The 26,136-nt window shown below is 34.8% G+C and overlaps 1 protein-coding gene across 2 annotated transcripts in view; it reads left to right on the top strand.

Annotated features, from left to right (window-relative positions):
* LOC145291924 (serine incorporator 5-like) overlaps positions 1–26,136 on the top strand; it is a 317,833-nt gene that overhangs the window by 280,280 nt on the left and 11,417 nt on the right. For both annotated transcript variants that reach the window (XM_080137782.1, XM_080137781.1), the window contains 5 exons: positions 5,975–6,148; positions 6,957–7,052; positions 11,207–11,411; positions 15,533–15,584; positions 18,201–18,237. In XM_080137782.1, coding sequence (XP_079993908.1) covers positions 5,975–6,148; positions 6,957–7,052; positions 11,207–11,411; positions 15,533–15,584; positions 18,201–18,237 — 564 coding nt within the window. The remainder of the gene's footprint in view (positions 1–5,974; positions 6,149–6,956; positions 7,053–11,206; positions 11,412–15,532; positions 15,585–18,200; positions 18,238–26,136) is intronic.

Raw genomic sequence — 26,136 nt, 5'->3', positions numbered from 1 at the left:
AGATCAGAGGAGAGAGAATTAGAGAGAACTTTGTCATTTACGGCCTTTGATGTGTTGCTATAGATGGTCGTGTCATCAGCATAAATGTCAACGAAAGATTTTAGTATGTGTTTTCGGAGATCATTGATGTAGATTAGGAAGAGAGTTGGGCTCAGTATGGACCCCCTGAGGGACTCCAGCATTAATAATGTGGGCCTCTGATTTCTGCCCATCAACAACTACTCTTATGAGCCTATCTGAGAGAAATAACTTAATGATAGAGAAAACATTTCCAGTTATACCGTAGCTGGAAATCTTGTGTAGTAGGCCTTTATGCCAAACCTTATCGAAGGCCTTTGATATGTCGAGAGCAATTGCCCTAGAAATGAAGCCTTTGTTGAGAGATTCGCTAATCCTATGAGATATAACCGTTAGCACATCTGCTGTAGATCTAGCAGAGCGGAAACCATATTGCGTGTCGCTAAGAAGGTTATTTCTGCTGAGGTGGTTTACTACTTCTCTATTTATTGTGGATTCCAGCAACTTACTCATGACACACAGGAGACTTATTGGTCTGTACTGAGAGGGGGATAACTTATCACCTGAATTCTTAAATACAGGGCATACTGATGAGGTTTTCCAGGGTGTTGGAAAGCACTTCTCCTTAAGGCAACGCTTAAACAGTTTGGAAAGTATGGGGGAAAGTTCTGGTTGTAATTTTTTTAACACTATAATTGGAATACCGTCGGGACCAGTTGCTTTACTGGAGTCAAGGTTCTTGATTAGCTTGGCGACCTCACGCACAGATATTTTTATGTTGCATAGCATGTTGTCTGTTATAGGAGGAAATATGGGGAGTTGATGGTCATTGTCGCAAAGGGTAGAATTAGCTGCAAAGTTCTTGGCAAATAGTCTACCTCCGAAATATATTTGTGATAAATTTCAAACAAGTAAAATATTTGTTTATTTTCCTAATATTTTGTGATTTGGTTTCAAATGCATTTGATGCATATTTTATTTTATTCAAATTAAAACGTTTCTATTGAACTCTCATTCTTGACGATATATTCTGTAAGTTTAGAGTTATTATAAATATTAGTATTTATATAGATATCCCCACCAAATAAAGAAGCTCAATACAACAAAGATAGGAAATAGAGCTTGTTATAGAAGAAAAAATTTAAAGACTGTAAAAATATATTTTACATTATTTGTTAGACAAGATACTCCAAAAAGGTATATTGACATTTCCTTAATCTGCGGAGTTTAAAAGAAATGCGTTCTTCTCATCAGAAGAAAGATATTAGCAAATGAATATTCTGGCAAACCTTTGAATTTGCTGGTACTTAAATTAATTGAAACAGCATTATATGAAAATAAATAAATTAATTGAAACAGCATTATATGAAAAATAGTTATAAATGCAAAAACACTTTCTGTACGAAGGATGATTTATAAAATGGAGGGGGGGGGTAAGAAATAAAAGGATAAATTAAAAGTCAAGGATTAAAAACCAGATTAAAAGATATGGAGAGATAGAGTATTATCAATACGAAAAGATAATATTCCCATTGGAAAACTCAGGAATTATGCTATTGACATGCAGACTGAAATTAAAATCCAAAATGTGTGTAGCAATCCAAAAAGTGTTATAATCCATGTTTGCAGAAAAAAATTTTCTTATATATATATATAGATGCTTTTTGTTTTTTATTTTTGCAATACTTTTTTGAATGAATTCTACGATAGTGCATTTTTACCTAAATGTGAGTTGGGAATAATTTTCTCTTTGACCAGTTTGGTACATCCAAATGAGGAGCGGCATATATATTTTAATTTAATTTTTTTTCTTTTTTCTTTTTTTTTTTTTTTTTTTTTTTTTTTTAATATATTTATCCACTGACGTGTTTCATCGTCTATAACTCATGAGTCGTAGACGAAACACGTGTTAATGGATACTAGCAGGACCCATTAACCAGCATTGCCTGGTGAAAGCATGATGCCCTCCCTCGTAAAAAAAATTCAACTACAGTTGTTGTTGATGGCCACTGGCGGCTGTGGCCAGAATGAAGTAATCTGGTTTTCACTGGCGATTAGTGGTGGTTTGGGGCATAATCCGCAGGTACTGTTTGATTCCGAAAAAAGCAATTAAGGGAATGCGTAAATCCGTTTGAATAAGAAAATGTATGAAAAATGGTCCATTAGAAGTTTTCAAAGTTAGGGATTCTCACTGTATATTAACTCTTTAGAGTGATCAAAATCAGTGGTAGTAGTTGTGGCTCTTTTTGTTGATTGTTCAGGTCTTCCTCTTTTCAAATCTTCCAATAGTAATAAATAAAATTCCAGTTTTGTCATCTTTTTAACTTAAAACAATATATATATAAAAAAAAAAAAAAAAAGACACCGTACCTTCTGCATGTGAATGGTTTTTCTAAATAATGCCGCAATAATCCCATCATGGTAATAAAAAAAAAAGGGGGAAAAAAGTTAACATCTTTGCAGTCTCGATAATCAGTCAGAAAAAAAGTAAAAGTGGTAAAAAACAAATATATAACAAATGTTTCTGTAGATAATGAAATTTACTTTAAAACCTACCTACATAATATTTTAGTGTTTTAACTTATTTGTAAGCATTTATTCTGTTCTAAAAAGAAAGTGTCAACATGATAACAGCTTTTAAGTATAGGTAATCGGTGAATAAAATTAAATCAAATCGTCAGCAGGAATAGTAAATGCAAAAAACAAAAACAGCATCTTGTAAGGGTAGATTATCACTCGAAAATTAAATATTGGTACCTGTAAAAATTTTTCGACCTTTTTTCTTGAAGGGTGTAGAAGATATTGGCGTGTAGGTATTTTGTGCATATTTACATTAGCAAACCAAAGCTGTGTTTACATTTTTGAGTGTTCCATCTGTGCAAGAAAAGTGTGTTTGTTGACGTTATTTTTTGTCCGTTTGCGGAAGGAAAGAGTTATCAATGTGTGGTAAAATGCCAATAATTCTGAAAGCTTTTGTTATAACTCGGCTTATTAAATTGTGTCATGGTTCCAGTATTTAATCTATAGGTTTTTTAGTTGAATTGCTTCATGTTTAGAAGTTGATATACTTTTGTTTGTGCAGTTAGTGATAGAAGACGTTGTGTGTGTGTGTGTGTCTGTCTTTTACTTGTGCACATATATTCCAGTATTTATGTTACAGTATGATACACCGACAACCACAAGGAAGGAAAGTAAGAAAGATGTAAAAGATACATGTGTGTGCGATTATCGATTGTTAAAAAATGTTTTGTATTTTTTGTTTGCTTATGCACAATGAATTCTGTAAAAGTTGCCAGTATCTAATAAACATTAGGATAATTGTAAGGTTATCAGTATTTAATTTTCTGTTTATGAGTGGTTAATGTTTGTATTTGTTTATTTATTTATTTTTTTTTTTCTTAGCACTATTGCTTCCTGTAGAGAGCGGCGCCATATTGTAAACTTTCTGAAGCGTTCATTTATGAATTGTAATCTGGAATATGTCAGGTCTTGGCCAATCAGAATGGACAGATAAGGGAATCTGTATTATTTATGAATCAGAAATTGGAAAGATTATGCTAGATCTATGTAGCTATAAGTTAGTTACGATCTGTGTAATCACAGATTCTGTTGAAAATGTAGAATTAGTTCAGGTGACAACTGGTATCAGTGGTAGGGCTGACTATTTAGAGAAAAATAGGGACACTTTCCTCTAAAGATGTTGTGATTGTCTATTAGAGCCTAGATGTATTGAAATTGTATGTGCTATTTGTTGTGGCAAACCTACGCTATGTTGGTCCAGAGGGGAATTTCTGCAGTCATTTTATTATATAGGAGATATATACTAGCAGGGAGACCCGACCTTGCTCAGAATTGAATGATGATCAATGAATGTTTCACACTCCCATATTAGAACACATTCCTATACAGAATCTAAGAACGCTGTCAGGCACATAAAGTACCTTTGTATAAAATTTCATAAAAATTAGCCCAGCTGTTTTGGAGTTCATAGGGAACAAACTCATACACACACACAAATATAATTATATATTGGAATTTAAATAGCTATATAAAATGTTACTCTGTATTGATGTGAAGTCATTGAAGGTGGCTGTCATCGTGTCTCAAGATGTTATAATATATGAAATGTTTTTCTGCTGATGAAAACTCTGGTTTTCAGAGGTTTTTATACTTCAGAAGAAAAGTTCTATCTCTGCTTTATCATTACTTTCATGACAAGTGCTTGACTGAGCTTCAATCTATAGTCCTTTCCTCCTTGCGAAACATTCATAAAAAACACTTGTCTGTCTACAACTGTCAAGAGTTTCTCTAACTCTCTATGTCTAAAACTAAATAAAAATTACATGAACATTTTCAAAATTGAAAGATTGAACTATTGAGTTTCAAGTGAAACTAATGCTATTTGCTGAATTGTCATGTCACAGTAATGAACATATCCAAAAATTACGAAAAACAATGTAGAAAATTAATTAGTTTTCGAAGACAATTAGCGAAAATTGAGTTTTGCAAAAAAAAAAAAAAAACAACAAAAAACAGGAGTTCTAATTGTAACAAAAAGGAGGTGAATATTTTCTGAAAACTTAAAATCTTTGGCAATTTTTCAAAACTTAATTTTTGCTAATTGTCTTCCAAAACTATTTTTATTAATAATTAATTTTCTATCTTATCGGTTTTCATAATTATTAATTTTCATTACTCCGACATGACAATTCAGTAGATAGCATTGGTTCCACTTAAAATTCAATATTTAAATTTTTTAACTTTGCTACAATTGGCCAAGATCAAAGTGTAGTATCTGTTCTTCAGATGCGGCACTTCCATTTCTTTTTTTTCTTTTTTATTTTTGTACCTTTTCTCCACGTTAAAAAACGACCCTGGTGTCTAACTCTGTCCCGTGGGGAGGCATTGTAAATAGGTACAATAACAGAACTCTGTTTAAAGAGAATTATCTCCCTTGATAGTTTGAAATCAGGAACTAGCATTTACATTGAACATATCCTGTTTTTGTGGTAGTACCTTTTAATTTTAAAGAGAATTATCTCCCCTTATTTAATTGTTTATTAACATGTCCGGCTTTTTTGTTTTTCTTTTTTTTTGCAGAGCAATCTATAGTAATGATGGGATGATTCCAATACAATTACAGATTCATATACAATTATTGATACTAGTTTTTGTTTTAACCTGTAAACATTTTGGTTTTATATATATATTTTTTTTAATTTCTCAATTAACATAAAACCCATATAATATGGGCGTATATTTTCGCAAAGGTAAAAATACATTTATATGAGATAATCTATGGATTTTTATTTTGCTCATAGTTTAATATCATTACATATTAATCATTTTATCCTTAGTTTAAAAATCAATCAATATTAATCATTTTATCATTAGTTTAAAATCAATATTTATTCTTTTGTCATTAGTTTAATATTTATCATTTTATCATTATTAATATATATTGATTTTAAATTACGTCATTAGTTTAAAATCAATAAATATTAATAATTTTACAATTAATTTAAAATCTATATATATTAATGTCATTATTAGTTTACAATCAATAAATATTAATTTTTTAAATATATATAAATATTTATCATTTGTTTTAAATCAATAAATACTTAACATTTTATCTATTGTTTAAAATCAATAAATATTAATTTATGACTAAGGTCAGCAACGGAAAATTAAAAAAAATCAATTTGAAGAATTTTATTGAAAAATAGGAACGAATATTTTTTTTGATACTGATACCCTAAAAAATGCTGATTTTTTTCCAATTCTTAATTCCAATCAATCGTCTCAACACTAATATTTAATCTCTGGATTAAGAGGCAATTATCTTTATTTGATTGTTTATAAATACAGGGACCAGTGTTTCGATTGAAAATTTCTTGTTTTAATGCTGTTTTGATGCACTTTATGCATGTTACCTTTTTTTGTTCAATTCTAGGTACGTGGATATGCAGCACATTTTTCTACATCCTAGCTCTCACCGGCATCATTCTTTTATTCATGATGTACACTCGTATCAATGGCTGTGATGTCAACAAGATATTTATCGGAATCAATACAGGCCTTTGTGCTCTACTTTCCTTCCTTACGTTAGCACCGTGCACAACCAGCCGTAAGTAGCAGTCATTTTTAAAAAATCTATTTTTATCTATTCAGCTGATACGTTTAAACTTTAACAGTTAAAGTAATTAATAAATACAGGCTTTGTTCGGATTCTTCCAACTACTGGTTTCATCTTGAATTTAATTTTCACAATGTTTCAGTTGATATAACCTCCAACCTTCCTCAGCTGTATCTTGTCGAACTCTGGAATCTTTAAGTCAGGAATCTTTTAATTGAACTCGGGAATCTACACAGAATTTTAAACGGAACCCTTTTTAATCCATAGCATGCTCTCGGTTCCGTCAGCCATGATTGGGTGGAAGTCTTAAGTAATTTGCAATTGTATTTTGAGTTTCGTCTGCACTGATGCATTGAACCATAAGAAGAGTGTAACTTGCACATAAATTTTAACCAATACCTACTTTTGTATTAGCCTTGGATGAACTATGCTGGCTTCCTCGAATGGAGAAAGTTTATAGGGACTATCAAATTCATAAGTTATCCCTAACCGCATGTATATCCCTGTCACAGGAAGATGACATAAAGCGTTGAACATTCTCAAATGGTCACCCGTCTGGTACTGGCCAGGTTCCACGTTGCTTAACTTTGATCTGATGAGAATCTGTATTTCAACACGATTATGTTGTATCTAAATTCTACAGAGTATTTTATCTGTACACCATGGGTACTTGCTGAAGAAGGTCGTAGGTTACATCAACCGAAATGTTAAAATAACACTCAAGATGAAAACAGCAGTTTGAACAATATAAATAATATGCTTAGTTTAATGATGTGTGTTGTTGTATCTTATTTTTCAGGTAATCCGAATGCAAATTTGTTGCAGTCTTCTGTTATATCTCTTTATGTTGTATTCCTTACGTGGTCTGCGCTAGCAAGTGAACCTCCTCTCGATGGTAAGTCTCTCTTTCTCTAATTATAAAACTCTGTGAATCACCTGGGCATCCTTTCTTGCTTGTTTGAATCTTTTATTATAAAGTTGTATTTCTGTTTGTCCACAATTTGATTAATATGTACAAAAGTACACCATTTCACAAATGCAATTTTCATACGATTAGCAAACACATTTGCACATTTATATTCTAGTATGATTTCTATATATATACTATGTTTTTAAATGAATCTACATTCAAAGAATAACCTCATTTGTATATTACAGTAAAGAAAATCTATTTTAATAATTAGTTCCATGTTAATTATTTGCGGTAATAAAATTGTCTTCATTGTTCTATTTAAAAATATTATTTGAGGTTGATTTATTTAATTTAGTATTTATGTAATTTTTATCAAAAGTAGATTCAAGATGGCTTCTATTTTGAAAAAGAGAGTTCCCTTTCTCTCAAAATTAATCAAAGTTCTATACCACCCACGGACTTTACATACACCGGACATACCAGCAACTTGGTTATAAATAATTATACATTGAGGTGAAGAATGATACAAATAAACGGCTAGGTACTCCTCTACTCAAGCATACCTGTCTACATTTGTTTGTTTTTCAATTCTTTACTTTCATGATTCCGGTCTTTCTCTGCATTGTTTTTGGCTTTTAAAAAAATTCTCTCTCTCTCTCTCTCTCTCTCTCATATATATATATATATATATATATATATATATATATATACAGTGATGATCATATTTATTGGCACGGTAAAATAAAAGTTAAATTTTGTCTAATAAATTCTAAAAAAGGGATTAAATTAAAGAAAATAACAAAGTATATTATGTATTTTTAACTGGCCTTTCCGATGCAGCAATCGGATTTTAGAAAAAATAAATAACAAAGGAACAACAAACATAATTGCAAAAAACCCATGTTCAAAATTATTGGCACGATTTATTTAATAATCAATTGTATAGCCTTTGGCCTTGATTACCTTCCTCAGTCGCTTTTCATAGTTTACAACCAAGTTGTTGCACTCTTCAGTAGTAATTTTAGCCCACTCTTCCTGACAATAATCCTCCAATTGAATAAGATTCTTAGGCTTCCTTTGCATTACCCTCAATTTTAATGTTCTCCATAAATTTTCAATTGGATTAAGGTCTGGGCTTTGTGATGGCCACTCCAAAACATTAATATGATTGTCCTCAAGCCATTTCTTAGTCAGTTTAGCCGAATGCTTTGGGTCATTATCTTGCATGAACCACCAACGACGACCAAGTGAGAGCTCTTTAGCAGAGTCTTTCAGGTTTTCATCCAATATTTTAACATAATCTTCCTTTTTTATGCTACCTGTGACCTTAACAAGTCGCCCTGGTCCAGAGGCAGCAAAGGATCCCCAAAACATCAAACTGCCTCCACCGTGCTTCACTGTGGGTATGGTGTTCTTAGACAGGAAAGCTTCGCCAGATTTTCTGTAAATATAAGACACTTTATTATGGCCAAATAACTCTATTTTCGTTTCGTCAGTCCATAGAACACGTTTCCAGAATGCAACATCTTTATCAATATGACGTTTTGCAAAGGCTAGCCTTGCTTTCAGGTGCATAGGCTTCAATAAGGGAGTCTTTCTCGGACGACATGCTTTTAAACCAGCTCTCTTCAAAACTTTACCAACTGTATGTCGAGATACATTCACTCCAGAGGTGCTCTGTTCATCAACAATCTCCCCAACAGAGATCCTTGGGTTTTGTTTTACTTGTCGAACAATTTTCCGTTCATCTCTTGGGGAAAGAATCCTTTTTCTCCCTCTACCCTCTAAACTCATAACGTGGCCTTGCGATTTGAACTTGTTTATTATGGCTCTAACAGTGGATTTGGGAAGGTTTAGCTTCTTTGAAATCTTATCATAGCCCTCCCCATTGGTATGGCATGCTACAACAAGCTTCCTGACGTCTTCGCTGTGTTCCTTAGTTTTAACCATGGCGATTGAAAATTATAATTTAGTCACTTATAATAGTTTAAATAAATCGCTATCTAAAAATTATCTGAAAAAAATTATTCACTGAATTAGCGTTAAACAAGCATAATATGGCTATAAAAAAGTTCAGAAAGCACGTAAACCGGAAATTGATTGATATTATACTGATACTAAAAGAAAAACAAAGCCGTGCCAATAATTTTGAACACGGGTTTTTTGCAATTATGTTTGTTGTTCCTTTGTTATTTATTTTTTCTAAAATCCGATTGCTGCATCGGAAAGGCCAGTTAAAAATACATAATATACTTTGTTATTTTCTTTAATTTAATCCCTTTTTTAGAATTTATTAGACAAAATTTAACTTATTTTACCGTGCCAATAAATATGATCATCACTGTATATATATATATATATATATATATATATATCTCTTTCTCTCTCTCTCAAGCACAGTTTTGGGTCACCATTTATCAAGTCTGAAAACCACTTGAGGTTAATGAGAATGAATGATCAGTTAAGACGAAGAACCTTATGAGAAGATTGACAATGATTAATGGAATGGACAAAGTTTGGTTACGTGTGGGGATAATTGAGGACAGGAATCTGCTGACGTTTGATTTGAAGACAACTCTATTATAATTTGCACGGAGACCATTCCTTGGCATGGAGGGGACAAATTTTTGATTTTTTGTACTAAATAATCTAAAAATTGTTTATATGCCATAAAACAGCTGAAATAATCTTTTTTATTATGTTTCAGCACTAAATATCTCTAAAACGGTTGATATGCCATAAAACAAATTATCACTTTTTTAGATGTATTTAATGTTCTTTAATTATCTCTAATAAGTTACTTTCTTTTTATGACGCTGTTTGCTTGATAATGTTCTGAAATACACCTCTCATCTGTTAAGTTATCTCCCTTGTATTCAGATGAGTTCTGTTCTTTTGTAATAAGTTTTTAGTGATCTCCCTTGCTCGTTGTTATTAAGCATCATTCATTGCAAATGAATCAGATGATTATTGTTGGCATTCATTTCCCCGATATCTTTCTAGTTAGAATTATTTCTAGAAAGACATCTGGTAGTATCAGGAGGGACCATATGAAGGTTGCAAACATCCTTAGTGAAATTGTTTCAGTGGAATAAACTGGATTTAAACTTGGCACACCCAAGTCTCCAGTCATTAACCACTTAACCTCCACCACTTTATTGTTAGTTATTGTCTGAGAAAACAAAGATGGTTGTTTGGACAAATGACTGGATTTATGTAATAATTAAAATTAACATCATCCAACAGCAATATTTGCATAGAAAACTTGACTAGAATATCTGTGTTTGTCTTATGGATTATTGCAGAAGGAAGAAAGGAATGGAATAATTGCACAATGTGCTTTCCTGTTTTTTCTTTTTTTCAGCTTTTTTTTTTTTTTTTTTTTTTTTTCCTTCTAGTTCCATTGTGTGGAATAATGCAGCTAAAAAATTACGCCACAGATGAAAATTGTAGTTTTGTTTTTAAAAAAGCTAGTGAAGATTATAATTTATTTTTTTAGTTTATTATTTTTTTAGTTATGTTCACTCCAAACAAGGTATGTTGCCACTTGGATGTAAGTAGCGACTATTTAGGATCTAAGGGAAGATGAGCAAGATGTTAATTTACATTACATTTAAATTCCTGCATTTTATGACTGTCAAGGAAGCAGGTAACAGAAGGAATTCCAATGTCTAGCAGGCCAAAGGACAAATCTTTTAGAGTAAACAGCTTTTTAGTATCTAGAAATTTGTACATTGGAGGGGTAGAATTTTTTGCGAAACGGGTTTGTCTTATGGATTACTGCAGAAGTAGGGAAAGAATAATTTTTACTCTTGTTTTCCTGTTTTTTCTTGTTTGTTTTTTTTATTTTCAGTTTTGTAGGGTTTTTTCCAATTTCATTGCTTGAAACGATGCAGCCAAAAGAATTATACCACAGATGAAATTTAAGTTTTAAAAGAGTTATGTAAAAAAGATATGAGAAATAGGTTGGACTAAATCAAATATCAACATGTCAAACAGATTGGTATTTGGGTCTGACTTTGAAAACCTGACAAAATAACTGTTAAATAAGCAGATTTTATAATTTTTTTTTTTTCTTCATTTCTCCTGAAAACTATCCCAGTTTCTTGATTTTAATATGTATGCTTTTCTTGCAGTTCCATTGCTTGAAACGATACAGCCGAAAAATTATGCTACGGATGAAACGGAACTTTATGCAATTATCGAAAAAAGCCATTCTCTGTTGAATGGCAGTATAGTTTACATCTGCAGACCAACTGCTACATTTCCATTTCCAAATAGTGATCGAATTGCTGCCTACGTGGGATTGTTCATTATGGTCATAATGGCAATATATTCAAGGTCAGTAAATAATGTAAAGTTTATTTGGTTTTGCACGTGAAGAAATGGGCTAAGCATTGCAGAGGTGAATGACAAACAAAAGTTAAGTTAGGTTTAGCACTGTTCTTTTTTTTTTTTTTCTTTTTTTTTTAACGTAGCTAATATAGTTCCAAAACTTAACGAAATTTATTAAATTAACTAGTGAAAGTATTCTTTCTATGATTGCATAGTTTTGTTATACACTGCTCATCAAAAATTTAAGACCACTTAAAAAAATTTTTTTAAGGATAGATTTTAAACTCGTCCGACTTAAGGTTACCAATACTACAATCTAAAAGGTTATGGAAACAAAAAGCTACATTACAAAGATTTATTTTTAAAATTTACATTTTTATTAAATTAGAATTTTTACACATGATTAAAATTATAAGACCAGAGACAAAAATTCTATTGTACAAAAAGTATATGAAAAATGTATGAAAACATTCAACAATCAAACTTAAGGAGTTCTACCTCCACTGCTTTTGATGACTTCAAAATTTCTTTGGGATATGCTAGAAATAAGGGTTACCATTAAGGTGCGGGGGATCCTGCTCCAGTTTCTAAAGATGGCTTCACGAAGTTCATTTTTTGTTGAATATTGTTTGCCATTTCAATAAACCTCTCTTGTCATCCATCCCCAAACATTTTCAATTGGGCTCAAGTCTGGTGAGCATGCAGGATGTCCCAAGAAATGGATTCCATTTTCTTGTAGAAAGCTCAAGGTCTGTCTTGCAGTGTGAATTGCAGTATTACCCTGTTTGAATAACCATTCATCCCTACACAAATTCATCCATCATCAAAGATGCTTTTTGTAGCATGTTAACATAACCAGCTGCTTTCTGACAACCCTGCACCACCTGGAGCTCTATCATCCCTCCGTAAGAAAAGGCACCCCCATACCATTATGGACCGTCCACCACTGACATGTGGAAAAAAATTTCAAGGGGCATGTTTTTGTTATGCCAATATCACTGGAAGCCATGAGGACCATCTAAATTGAAATGTTTTCATCAGAAAACAGGACTTTCTTCCACTTCTCAACGTCCCAGGTTTGGTATTCATGACCAAATCTTAAGAGGTCCACTTTGTGACGTGGAAGCAATTGAGGAATTTGTTTACGCTTTTTATTTACAATACATTTTTGTTATAAGTGTCGTCTGATGGTTATTGGACTGCAATCAGCATCTGTAACCGCCTTAATTTGACTAGAAGGAAGTCCTGTCATTCATAACAACCCGTCTGATTCTCCAACTCAATGCAGGAGAAATTTTTTTGGGGGGGGGGGGGGGGGGGGCTACCAAAAGATTTTGCTTTTCCATAATTCTCAGTGTTCTTTAGAAAGTTGCAAATAACAGTTTTACTGCGATTTACCTTAGCTGCTATCGCTCATTGTGACAAACCTTGCTTATGGAATCCTAGAATTCGAGAGCGCTCAACTTCGGTTAGTTTTCTTGCTTTAGGCATGGTAATACCTTTACACGGGAATTGCTAATCTCTAACTGAACTAAAAACATTAGAATTACCATAAATCTAACAATTTATGCCCTTGGTATTATAATTTTGATCATGTGTGAAAAGCCTAATTCAATAAAAATGCAAATTTTTGAATAAGTTTTGGAATGTACCTTTTTGTTTCCATAAACTTTTAGATTGTAGTATTAGTAATCTTAAGTCGAAAGAGTTTAAGATCTATCCTTAAAAAAAGGTTTCTTTTTAAAGATTTTTCAGTTGCCTTAAATTTTGATCAGCAGTGTATAATGTAAGTGTTGAGTTTGCTAATAACAACCGATTGTGACAATTGGGTATAAATAAACTTTGAGTTGAACTCAATTCAAGAATTCTGGCGAAAGAACTGACCCATTAAATTATCGCCCTATTAGCCTCCTCCCACTTTTTGCCAAAATATTTGAGACCTTAATTAACCATGCTCTAGTCCAGCACCTTACAGATGCTAAACTTCTGACCGACCGTCAATATGGATTTAGACAAGCCCGTTCCACGGCAGACATCCTCACTGTAATCTCTGAACGCATATACCATTCACTGGACAAAGCGGGAGAGGGAAGAGCGGTAGCTCTAGATATATCTAAGGCTTTTGACAGGGTATGGCATGAGGGTCTCCTCAGGAAGATTAGATCTTACGGTATCACTGGTAGAATACTTAACATAATTAAATCCTTCTTAGATAAGAGAAAAATCCAGGTTGTCCTCGACGGTCGTACATCTAAACAATATGATATAAATGCGGGAGTGCCCCAAGGATCTATCCTGGGACCTCTGCTGTTCCTGATATTCATAAATGACCTCCCCGACAAGATTACCTCTGAGATGGGGATATATGCTGATGACACCACACTCTATAGCAGGCACGACAGGAAAACAAACGAACATATATCTAAAGTAATGGCAGAAACAGTAGAGGATGACCTCCAATCAGTAGTGGAATGGGGACAAAAATGGATGGTCACGTTCAATGCCACCAAGACAAAACTGGTTTCATTCAATAATTACAAGAAACCTTCTCTACCACCTATAGCAATGGCCAACGACTCTTTATCTGAGAGTACGTCTCTCAAGCTCCTTGGCCTAACGTTCACTGGAAACATGAGTTGGAACAGTTACATCGAGCGCATTGCCTGGGCCGCTGCAAGGAAGGTGGGCTCTCTCTACCGTGCTAGAAAACTTTTAACACCCGAAAGTATCCTGTACCTCTATAAGGCCACTATTCGCCCATGTATGGAGTATTGCTGTCATATTTGGGCCGGTGCATCGGCTACTAGTCTCTCGCTCCTTGACAGGGTTCAAAAGAGAGTCGCAAATCTGATAGGCCCTAAACTGGCATCAAAACTCCAGCCTCTGTCCCATCGTCGAAACGTTGCATCCCTCTGCCTGTTCTACAAGTATTATAATGGTGAATGCTCTGAAGAACTGCAAGCACTTGTGCCCCCACGACGTGAACACCCTCGACAGACCCGACAAGCTGCAAAATCCCACCCCCACACTGTAGAGATCCCTAGATGTAAAAGATCCTTCTACTCCAGTAGTTTCTTCCCCAGAACTGCTAGACTTTGGAATTCCATTCCGGGTCACTGCTTCCCCAACTGTACTGACATGCATAAGTTCAAGTGCAACGTGAACCAACATCTCGCTGCCCTAATCCCTACATAGTACCCCAGTAGATGTTTCCCCTGATAGTAGCCCCCTACACCAAAGTGGCAATGTGCCTTGTTTGGGGTGAAAATGTAATAAAAAAAAAAAAAAAAAAAAAAAAAACTCCGCATTTTATACAGTGAAGCATAGAAAGTAATATATATATATATATATATATATATATATATATTAGCAGGGAGACCCATGTTGCCCAGGATTGAATGATGATCAACAAATGTTTCACACTCCCATATTTTTATTGTCATCGAAATTGGTGAAATCGCCCATTTTTCAATCAAATTAATTGTCTACTCTAGTTGGGAATCCATCGTGGTACACTCGATAGAAGCTTCACATGCTTCACCACAATGCACAATACATGGTAGTTTACACAGCACTAGACAATTTACTATTGATTTTATCAAATTATTTTATATATAATGGCTTGAATTAAAGTTTAAAATGCAAAAGTCAAGTATCATGGTGGAATTGTGCTTTAAACAGAAACCTTCATTTCGAATGCGCTCCTGTCATATCAAAAAACCTACTGTTGATTTTATATGCAGGGCCTTTCGAATTGTGTGGTAATAAAACTACTCAAATACACTTGTGATGTTAAACTGTAAACTTTGGTTAAAATCGCTTGTTCCTTCTTTCATCGGCTTATTTCAGTTATTGATACTTATCAAAGACATTCTGATACAAAACCATCTAAGAACATGTTCAGTCGCATAAAGTACATCTATGTCAAATTTCCTGAAAATTGGTCCAGCCGTTTTTGAGTCCATAGGGTACAAACTCATACACACAAAAAGTTCCTTTTATATAATAGATATAAGCAATCATTTTTGCTAGTGTGTGTGTATATATATATATATATATATATATATATATATATATAATACATAAATTTATTGAAATGACTGATTTGTATTTTTCTTTATATTTAGTTTACAATCATCTGAACAGTCCTATAAACTTGGAGTTCGAAAACCTCAAAAGGTACGTTTCATATCTTTTATGCATTTGCATTTAACTAGTGGGGTCTGTGGAAATTCCAGTTTTCCTTCATCAGTTATATTGTTGCTGTGCTTATAAATATTTCCATTCTATGCATATTTGGCATGAAATAAGACCCAACAATATTATTGTATCATATGGATTTTCTCGTTCAATAAAGAACAGAACAGATACTACACTTTGAAACTAGTCTAAAGGCCAAGAAAATGTATTTCAGTTTGTTTCAGACCAAAAGGGTTGATAAAAAAAAGTCACTACAAATATCATCCCCATCCCACGTCTTCCTCAGTGAAAGGGTTGAAAATATCTCCGGCCAGAGTCAGACAATCCAAAGGGGATTCTCTTTGTTTTAAATTGTAAGTGTCCCATTTAATATACAAAGTGCTGTCAATAAATTTCCAGACTTTTTTCATACAGGCACTTTTATTGATAGTACACACATAAAACTCTAATCATCTTTGAAGTAATCTCCTCCGGCTGCAATGCACTTGTTGTATTGTTCCAACAACTTCTAGAATTCCCCATGAAGGTTCTTTTGTGTGAGCATGTAAATGATCCTCGTCACAGCCTCTTTCATCTCTTCAATTGTCTCATAACGATAGCCTCTAAGGTTTTCCTTGATCTTAGGTAATAACCAAAAGTCACAGGGAGCAAGGTCTGGACAATGGGGGGGGGGGGAGGTACTGTCTTGATGTCCATGACGTCTTTCTTTCCGATCTTCTGTGAGCACCCTTTGGACAAAATTCGCACAGAATTTCTGCATCTTCAGTCCTTGCAAATAATTGTATGTACAGTTCCCACACTGACATCAAACTGTGCACTTATTGTCTCTTTAGATACGTGATGGTCCTTATCTTTATTTGACCAATCAACTCTGGTGTTCTCACTTCCTTACTCTGCCCACAGCACTCATTGTCCCTCACAGACTAACTGCCTTCCTTGAATCTCTTATGCTACTGAAAAACTGATGCTCCATTCATGTAAGATGGTCTAAAAGCAGTCTTAAGTATTCCATAAATTTATGTGACATTTTTTCCAAGTTTAAAACAATTTTATTGCATATCATTCTTGTAAAGTGTCCTCACATCGAGATTGCATTTTTTAAATTCATCAACTGTGACAATCAGGCTTTAGTAGTGTTCATTTGAACCTGAAATCATAAATTGGTCAGTTATCTCATAAGATATATAGCAATAATATACTGAATTTTCAAGGGGTACAACAATTTTCAGTGTCTGCAAAAGAAGTCACTCATTGAAGGACTTCATAAATGTCCTGCTGGAATGAGCTTTATTGGAAAAACAATGTCTGGAGACCAATTAGATGTTATCTTCAATGAATGTCCCTCTTGACGGCTGAACAATGACCAACAAAAGGCCAGAATCAGGTGTGAAGAGATGCCGGAGGAGCAAGAATGGGAATTGATTTTTAGGACAACTACTGAACAGTTGAGCCAGTCTTTGGGCTGGGTGGCTCCATTTGTGACTATTAATGGGACTTGTAATGGGCCTTGTTAGTCTGGTTGAGCATATATATATATATAAGTGACCTTGTCTGTTTGTTAGCCTGCCTGCAGAATGGTCTCTACTGAACTCTTCTTTCAATTATTAGTCTACAGATATGAAACTTGATATATAGGGATTTGGACTTGTGAAACAAATTCCGTTTGGTTTTTAACCAGTTAATAGCTGCTAAGGGGCCAAAATTGGAAAAAAAAAATTGGAACTTGGCAAACATAAGTCTATTTAATGTTCACTTGTATGCATGCACAAATATACATTTATGTTAAAGTCAGTTAAAGTTTACCATTTTCTTATCCAGCTGACAATTGCTTAAACAGTAATGACTAAGACTAGCATTAAATGTTTTGGTTTTGATTTTAGTTAATGACACCGAAATCATATTTTTTTTAACTTTTGAAATCACTGCTGTATATTGGGTACAATATAATAATCGATAGAGAATTGGTTTTATAATAAATTCAGTAACTACATAAATAAAAATATCATATTTGATTTTACGACTGATCAACACTGGACGGCCTGTTAGTTGTTTATAAATTGGACTTGTGTTGTTTTGCTTGGGGTGAAATTTCTTTGTTGCAATGCTGGTTGGATTTACAGGCAGCTTTGGTTCAATGTGTTGGATGATCACAGCAGTGCATGAATACATTGTAGTTATTTTCTTTGTTCCCATCTCAAAAAGATGTGGCATAAGGTTGGAAGGTGAGGAGTCAAGCTAGTGCACCTAAAGGAGCATTCTGGCCTAGCAAAAATTGCCTGGACAGCCCCGTCAGCATAGTTCAGGCACTAAGTAACGAAATTATTGTACCCGAAAACTGGGTGGCAAAGCCTGAGAGGGTGAATTTCCTACGTAGTACACAGGCGAATACGTCCGTCTGACAGCACACGTTGGGCTGATTGTCAAAAATGATTCCTTAACTTGTATTTCTACCCAACCTTTCCTGCAACTGAATCAGTGAGACCAACCTCATACCATCAAAAAACATGGAAAGGGTATGTCTACACTGTATGTAATAGACAGTGATAAACCTTTTATGCAAACTTAGCCATTCGACTTTTCTTTCCTTTTTTTCAGCCGCAGATGTGTTGTTTTTGCTGTACTGTGAGAAATCGTAAGTTTTTTTGTTTTTTTTGTATTTCACGCTTGGAAAATTAATGAAGATTATTTTTTTTTATATAAGTAACTAGCGAACCCATGACATTAAAAATGGCATCATATATTTTGTGACTTTTTTATGGAAACTTAGATAAATAATACTATTAAATTAGATCTTAACTAATTAAAGAAAATGGTATCTATCAAGGATGCGAGACAAGAATGCTTCTTTTTTTTTTCTTTTTTTTTTGTAAATCAGAAAAGCAGAATTTTGTTTCTTAGCAGAATTAAAAAAAACTTTTTCCTCAGCAAAGCTAATTCCAAGCACTTCTTGTGGAGTCAATTAATGAATAATTAATGAGTAATTTATTAATCCATAATCAGTTAATAATTGATGCCTAATCAATTAATGCACAATTGATGTGGACCCAAGGTTGGGACCAGAGAAGGAAAACATGGAATACAGATTAGGTGTAAGAAAAATATATTAACCAAAATTCATACCATCTAAAAAATTCCAACAAAAACCTAACAGCCAGCCATGGTTCTCCCCAGAATGTGCTGCTGCTATCGCGCACAGAAATCACTTTTTCCATAGCTACCAACGTAATAGATGCACTGAGACTAAAGCTGCTTTTAGGTCTGCCAGCAACCACTGTAAAAGAGTAATAAAAAATGCAAGAGATCTATATGCCCAGTCTGTTAAATCCAAGGTAGCTGATCAGCGGCTTGGATCCCACCAGTTTTGGCAAATAACAAATAGGATCCTGAACAGAAGTGTGCGCTCTATCCCAACCATTATCAATGGACCAGAGGTCATCTCATCAGCGTCAGACAAGGCCAAACTATTTGCAAAGAACTTTGCAGCTAATTCTACCCTATGCGACGAAGGCCATCAACTCCCCATATTTCCTCCTATAACACAGAACAAGCTAGGTAACATACAAATATCCGTGCATGAGGTCGCCAAGCTAATAAAGAACCTAGATTCCAGTAAAGCAACTGGCCCTGATGGCATCCCAATTATAGTGTTAAAAAAGCTTCAACCAGAACTTGCTCCCATACTTACGAAACTATTTAAGCGCTGCCTTAAGGAGAAGTGCTTTCCGACTCCCTGGAAGACCTCATCAGTTTGCCCTGTATTTAAGAATTCAGGTGATAAGTCATCTCCCTCTCAATACAGACCAATAAGTCTCCTGTGTGTTATGAGTAAGTTGCTGGAATCCATATTAAATAGAGAAATAGTCAACCACCTCAGCAGGAATAACCTTCTTAGTGACACACAATATGGTTTCCGCTCTGCAAGATCTACCGCAGATGTGCTGACGGTTATATCCCACAGGATTAGTGAATCTCTTGACTTCCTTTCTAGGGCAATTGCTCTCGACACATCAAAGGCCTTCGACAAGGTATGGCATAAGGGTCTACTTCACAAGATTTCCAGCTACGGTATAACTGGAAATGTTTTCTCAATCATTAAATCATTTCTCTCCGATAGGCTCATAAGAGTAGTGGTAGATGGACAAAAATCGAAGGCCTGCAATATAAATGCTGGAGTCCCTCAGGGGTCAATCCTGGGCCCAACTCTCTTCCTGATCTACATCAATGACCTCCCTAAACACATACTTAAATCATTCGTTGACATCTATGCTGATGACACGACCATCTACGGCAACACATCAAAGGCTGTAAATGACAAAGTTCTCTCTGATTCTCTCTCCTCTGATCTCGAGCGCGTGGTTCAGTGGGGGAAGATGTGGCTGGTTACTTTTAATGCATCCAAAACCAAACTGCTATCCTTACATCATCAACGCTCTGATCCCCATCTGGCATCAATTGTGATGGATGGCTCTCGTCTGGGTGAGGCCCCGTGTTTTGACAAGCTTCTGGGTTTGACCTTTACTCCTGATCTGAAATGGAACACGTACATCAAGTCTGTTGCCAAGGTCGCTGGAAAGATGGTGGGATCCTTCTACCGCTCCAGAAGATATCTCACTACGGATGCAATTCTCTATCTATATAAAAGCCAAGTACGTCCAAGGATGGAATACTGTTGCCATATCTGGGCAGGAGCTGCTAAAGACAGCCTATCCTGCCTTGACAGAGTACAAAATAGACTTCGTGGCTTAGTGGGGGATGCCCTTTTCTCTACCCTGCAACCTCTCTCCCACAGAAGAGACGTTGCGAGCCTGTCCTTGTTTTATCGTTATTTCCATGGCAGATGCTCGTCTGAACTCCAATCTCTGGTCCCCCCTCGCCAATCTTTCACGAAAAACACCCGTCTAGCTGAATCCACTGTGAAAAATTTCCCCCACTCTATATCTGTGCCTAAATCAAAACGCAGATTCCATGAACAAAGCTTCTTTCTTAGAACTGCACGCCTGTGGAACTCTGTTCCGTCTGCCTGCTTCCCTCCAGACTACAACTTGGATGTCTTCAAGTCCAATGTTAACAAATTCCTAATGAACCGCCCCCTTAAGTAAACATTTCAGCAAATCTCCTCACTAACGTAATGTACTTGCAATAACCCTTATCCCTGAGTGGCTTCCGGGCCTTGATAAGTGGTGATCACTGTGTAAAAAAAAAAAAAAAAAAAAAAAAAAAAAAAAGGCTACAAGGATAGGATTAACGTTAGAGTTTACTATCTCGTGGTTTCTATTGTGAGAAACCGCAGACATTAGAAAATCTTGTTTTCCTTGACTGTTCAAGCATTTCCAACGTTTATGAAACAAGGTTGAGTACGGCCTGAATATTTCCAATAGGAACTTTATAGTTTCTGAAAAATCCAAATCAGTGGTCTTCTTGAGCAATATGAAATCCACCAATTTTTTTAAAAGTAGATGTACCTTTTTTTTTCACTGGCCATATGTGTAAAAGATGTCAAATGTTTTGGCATTCTCTGGTATGTATTCAAATGTTTCAATCAAGTTGTAGATTGTACTCTATGGGAAAAAATAGTGCCTTTTCAGAGTTTTTATAGCAATAAAATGAATTTACCAGCAATTCTTCAAATTGTTTTTGCTGTAGTTCAATTTTCTTAAGTGTAAGTTGTTAGAATACTATTTGTTGTTTATGTAACTCCATAAACCATTTTTGCTGTCTTTCCTCAGATTTTTGTTGCTACAGTTGTTGCCCTTCTTTCAATTTTTGTTGCTGATGCAAGTAATAATGACTGATGGGTAAAATACGAAAACTCATTTTATTAATTATAATTCTATTCAATAATTTTTTCCTAACTTGTGTTGAGTATACTTATTTCTGCATGATATGTTAATATATCGAACAGTTTTTATTTGGAATGCGATTTTTCACCTGTGCCCAATACTGGATAAGCACTCTTTATTTTTTTTTTTTTACTTTGATACTGTCTAAACTTCTGCCAACGATGTAGATCACTTAAAAATATATCATTTGTTATTTCTAGAAGTTTTCTTTTCATTTGACGATCCTTTATTAGAGATTATTATAGTTTAGTAAGATTAGCTTCCGATATTTTCCCTCAATGATTTATCATAAAATTTAGATTTTTCTCTTGTATTAAAAAATTTTCAACAGTAGCTTCATTTTTATTTTTTATTTTATTTTTTTTACTCATGCCCACCCCAAACAAGGCAGACTACACTTTAACTTCTGCATATTACTACAGTCAGGAAAGCAGGAAACTGGGAGGAATTCTAAAGTCTAGCAGTTTGAGGGAAGAAACTTAGAGTAAAGAGCTCTCCGCCATCGGAGAACTGTTACAGTGAAGGCATGGGATTTTGCTGCTCGTTGGATTATTTGGGGGTATTTACATTGAGGGGGTACTATGAGTTTGTTGAAATTTGTCTGTACTTTGTTAACTTGATTGGACTAAAAACTTCATACTTGCCATTTAAAGGTTAGTACTTTATGAAAATATATTTTTATTATTAATGACAGTATATGCCAGTGCCTCGCCTTATTGAGTAATGTGTTATTGATGAAGAGCAACAAAACAAAAACTTGGTGAATGAGTTCTAGATTAACGTTTATTTGTACTAAATATGTCTGCATTGCAGAAAGGATTGTGAATTTTCTTTTTAGGAGAGAAGAAACCTTGTCTTACTGTGTGTATAAAAATATCAGTTTATTTTTTTTTTATGCATTCAAGTAAACACCTTGCAAAATCAGGCCTTTCCAAAAAGGTCCTGGCCCTTTATCTCCATCATTTATACCAACAAGAACAGAAAAATCAGAGGTTTAAAATCCCAGCGATGGTCTGTTGTTCAAAAGAATGTACCACTGTTTTGTTACCACTATTTAAAAAGTGGAGCAAGAAATTAAATTAAATCAACTTCCCCTAAAAAAAAAAAAAACTATGGATAAAATTAATGTGATATTTTGTGAAGTTGTCCAAAAACCAACACATTGTAGCCTCAGTCACAAAGTAGACAAATTTTTTAATGAACAGAACCTTCAAGGTATGCATAGGGTATACTGTAAGCGATATAAATAAACAGGAAGGTGGGCCACAGGGTAGTATATTATCAACAACCCTATTTAATATAAAAATCAATAACATAGTCTGGTGCTACCAGATCAGGCTGCCCTGTGGCTTCCTGAGACGAAATGCACCTACATTGACGTTTTTTTGTTTTCTGATCTTTTTTGTAAAACTTAATTTTGTTCTGCAAAACCAAAAACAAAAACAACAGCCCCTCTCCCTCCCCTTTTTATTTTATTTTTTCCTACCTTACTCCCGGTCCTGGATATGACCTTAAACTACATCCGATGGTGAGGTCCGGCTTACGGGCTTGGGGAGTGTGGAGCCACCTCTTAATTGCCATTGCTCCCAGGTCCACCCTGACCCGGAGTGGTAGTACCTGTTAGGGTCCCAACTATGGGTTAAATAGAAACAGATTTTAAAAAGGAAAAGAAACAAAAAAAGAAAAAGGAAACAAATATATTCTATTAAATTATTTATTTTTATTTTTTTTTTGCCCTGTCGGTAGGGCATGAGAACAAACCGACTGCCCCCCTGCAGAGGGTAAAAATCCCTCAATGGGGCAACCAGTTAGCCGTGGGTTGCTACCCGTAATGTCTTAGGACATGATCCTGGTGATTGAGCGAACCTAAACCAGGATACATAGAAGTTTAGGCACCGCAACACATTACTTTGGCCCTTACTTCGATTAGACGGGCGGTCGGAGAGGCCCGATCCGACCAATCGGCCAGTCACGCCAAGCCCCACCATATATTGCCCATTCCAAAAACTCACTACTAACACAACACATCCCCCCCTCTCCCACAAATAACCCTACCCCCTAATATATGATGGAAAGCTGTAGCTGAGGGTCAATCGATTAGGTGTGAATATCGATGACGAGGCTGTAAACCCCTTAGGATTGCTACAGATCCCATAGCAATATCAAGAGAGAACAGATAATCATTATGATACCACCAAAGTCGGTTATATCATCATTGTATCCCTGTGGAGGCTGGGCGAATGGGTTTCCCCCCAGGCTCTTCCCAAATAGGACTCCGAAGTGGGTGGGGAACAAAGATGACGAAAAAAGAAAACAAAATATATGGCTTATTCCTCCCAAAAACCACTCAACCACCCAAAGAGAACCCACTCTGATGTCTCTGACATCAGTAGCTCTGAGGAAGAGACGATAAAACCAAGGAAGTCAACATTCGTAGTAATAGAATCAATGGAGGAAACTCCTTTGAGCAAACTATCACCTTTTTAAAATTGAAAAAAATCTTAAAACTCTAAAACCAAAGTCTATTAAAAAACAATTTAACGGCAGCCTACTAATAGAAACCCATAACGAAGAACAAACTAAAGAAATATTGAAACTAAAATTATTTGAAAACGTCAAAGTCAAATGCTACAGACATCCAACCCTAAATACCTGCAAAGGAGTAGTGAAAAGCCACGAACTTGCACTTTGTCCCTTGGAGGAAATCAAGACAAACTTACAGAAACAGAATGTGTTAGATGTTCGTAGAGTTCAAATAAAAAAAAACAGTGAGAAAATCGATACCAATACATATATACTAACTTTTGATTCCATCACCATACCCAAAGAAGTGAAAGTTGGATATATGAAAATAAATGTAGAAATTTATATTCCAAACCCCCTCCAATGCTTCAAGTGCCAGAAGTTTGGACACCATCAAGATCGGTGCACATGATTACCAGTGTGTGGAAGATGTGGAGAAAGCGGCCCACACATTGACTGCAGAAAAGATTTCAAGTGTGCCAACTGCCTTGGAAACCATGGTGCTGGCTCTAGATATTGTGAAATATGGAAAAGAGAAAAAGAAGTGACCAAACTAAAACATATAAAGAATATATCCTACCCAGAGGCCAGGAAAATCATTGAAACTAAAACATATGCAGATGCAACTAAAAAAACTACTCTAATCAACAATCAAAATGGTCATATACATGTAACGGATACAACTGACAAGAAAATTGATGTCCTAAGCAAACTAATAAAGGAAATGAAAGAACTATTAGAAGAAATGAGGAAAATGAATAGTGCAATGTTTGCAAGGATAATATTAAGTAAAGACACTACTGAACCACAAAAAGAAACAAAACCACAAACCATTTCTACAAAAACAATCGAACAACCATCAAACACATCACAAGCCAGAAAAGAATCAAAAATCCCCCCAGACAAAAAAACAAAACAAACAAAAACAGGAAAAGAAAGATCCCGATCTATATCTCGAACAGGGACTGCGACAGAAAATAGATTTGAGGAATTGGAGACGATGGAAGTTGAACACAATTCCAAATGATGAACAAAATATTACAATGGAATATCAGAGGGATAAAAGCAAACCAAAATGAACTCACATTATTAATAACAAATATGAGCCCAGCACTTGTCTGTCTACAGGAGACCTTTCTGAAAGAAAATAATACCATCAACATAAAACACTACACATCTTACAACTACATAAATAAAGATATGGACAGAGCTTCTGGAGGCACATCAATACTCGTGAAGAATGAAGTCCCTCAAAGACAAATAAATATAAACACAAACTTGCAAGCAATTGCAGTTTCAGTGACTCTACATAGAACTATAACACTTTGCTCAATCTACATCCCTCCAAAAGATACAATCAACGAAACTGAGATAACTCAATTAATAAAACAACTCCCTAAACCCTTTTTTCTACTAGGAGATCTCAACAGTCACAATGTAATATGGGGAAGTAAAGAAACAAATAAAAAAGGAAAAGAAATAGAAAACATAATAAATAAAAATAATCTATGCCTCCTTAATAATCAAAACTACACCTATATGTACCCAGCAACAGGTACTTTCACCGCCATTGACCTTACCTTATGTGATCCTTCCATATATATGGACTATGATTGGAAAGTACACAATGACACCTGTGGGAGTGATCATTTCCCAATCATCCTGGAAAGTCTAAGTACTAGTACTGAACAAAAAACACCCAAATGGAACCTACATAAAGCGGATTAGGAAGACTTCCAGGAACAGTGCAAAAAGAAAGATGAAGATGACCATTTGAATTACTTCATTAAAACACTCACAAACATAGCAAATAATACCATACCGAAAACAACCAAAACCAACAATCACAACAAACCTTGGTTCACAAAAGAATGCAGAAAAGCCATCAGAGCTCGACTAGCTGCCTTGAGAAAATTCGAAAAGTACCCAACAAGCGAAAATCTGGATTTCTTCAAAAACAGAACAAAAGCCAGACGAATCATAAAGGAATCCAAAAGAACAACATGGAGAAATTATATATCCAAAATTAATGTGAATACCAAGGCAAAAACAGTTTGGAACATGATGAGGAAAATAGAAGGAAAGTGTAGTAGTACACCAATATCCCACATTTCTAAAGGCAACAAAATAGACACCGATCAAAAAGACATTTCCAATAACCTTGCAGA

This window comes from Euprymna scolopes, chromosome 13, assembly GCF_053919585.1.
Source record: "Euprymna scolopes isolate OS-2025 chromosome 13, ASM5391958v1, whole genome shotgun sequence".
NCBI lineage: Eukaryota > Metazoa > Mollusca > Cephalopoda > Sepiida > Sepiolidae > Euprymna > Euprymna scolopes.
This window is presented reverse-complemented; position numbering and strand designations above follow the sequence as displayed.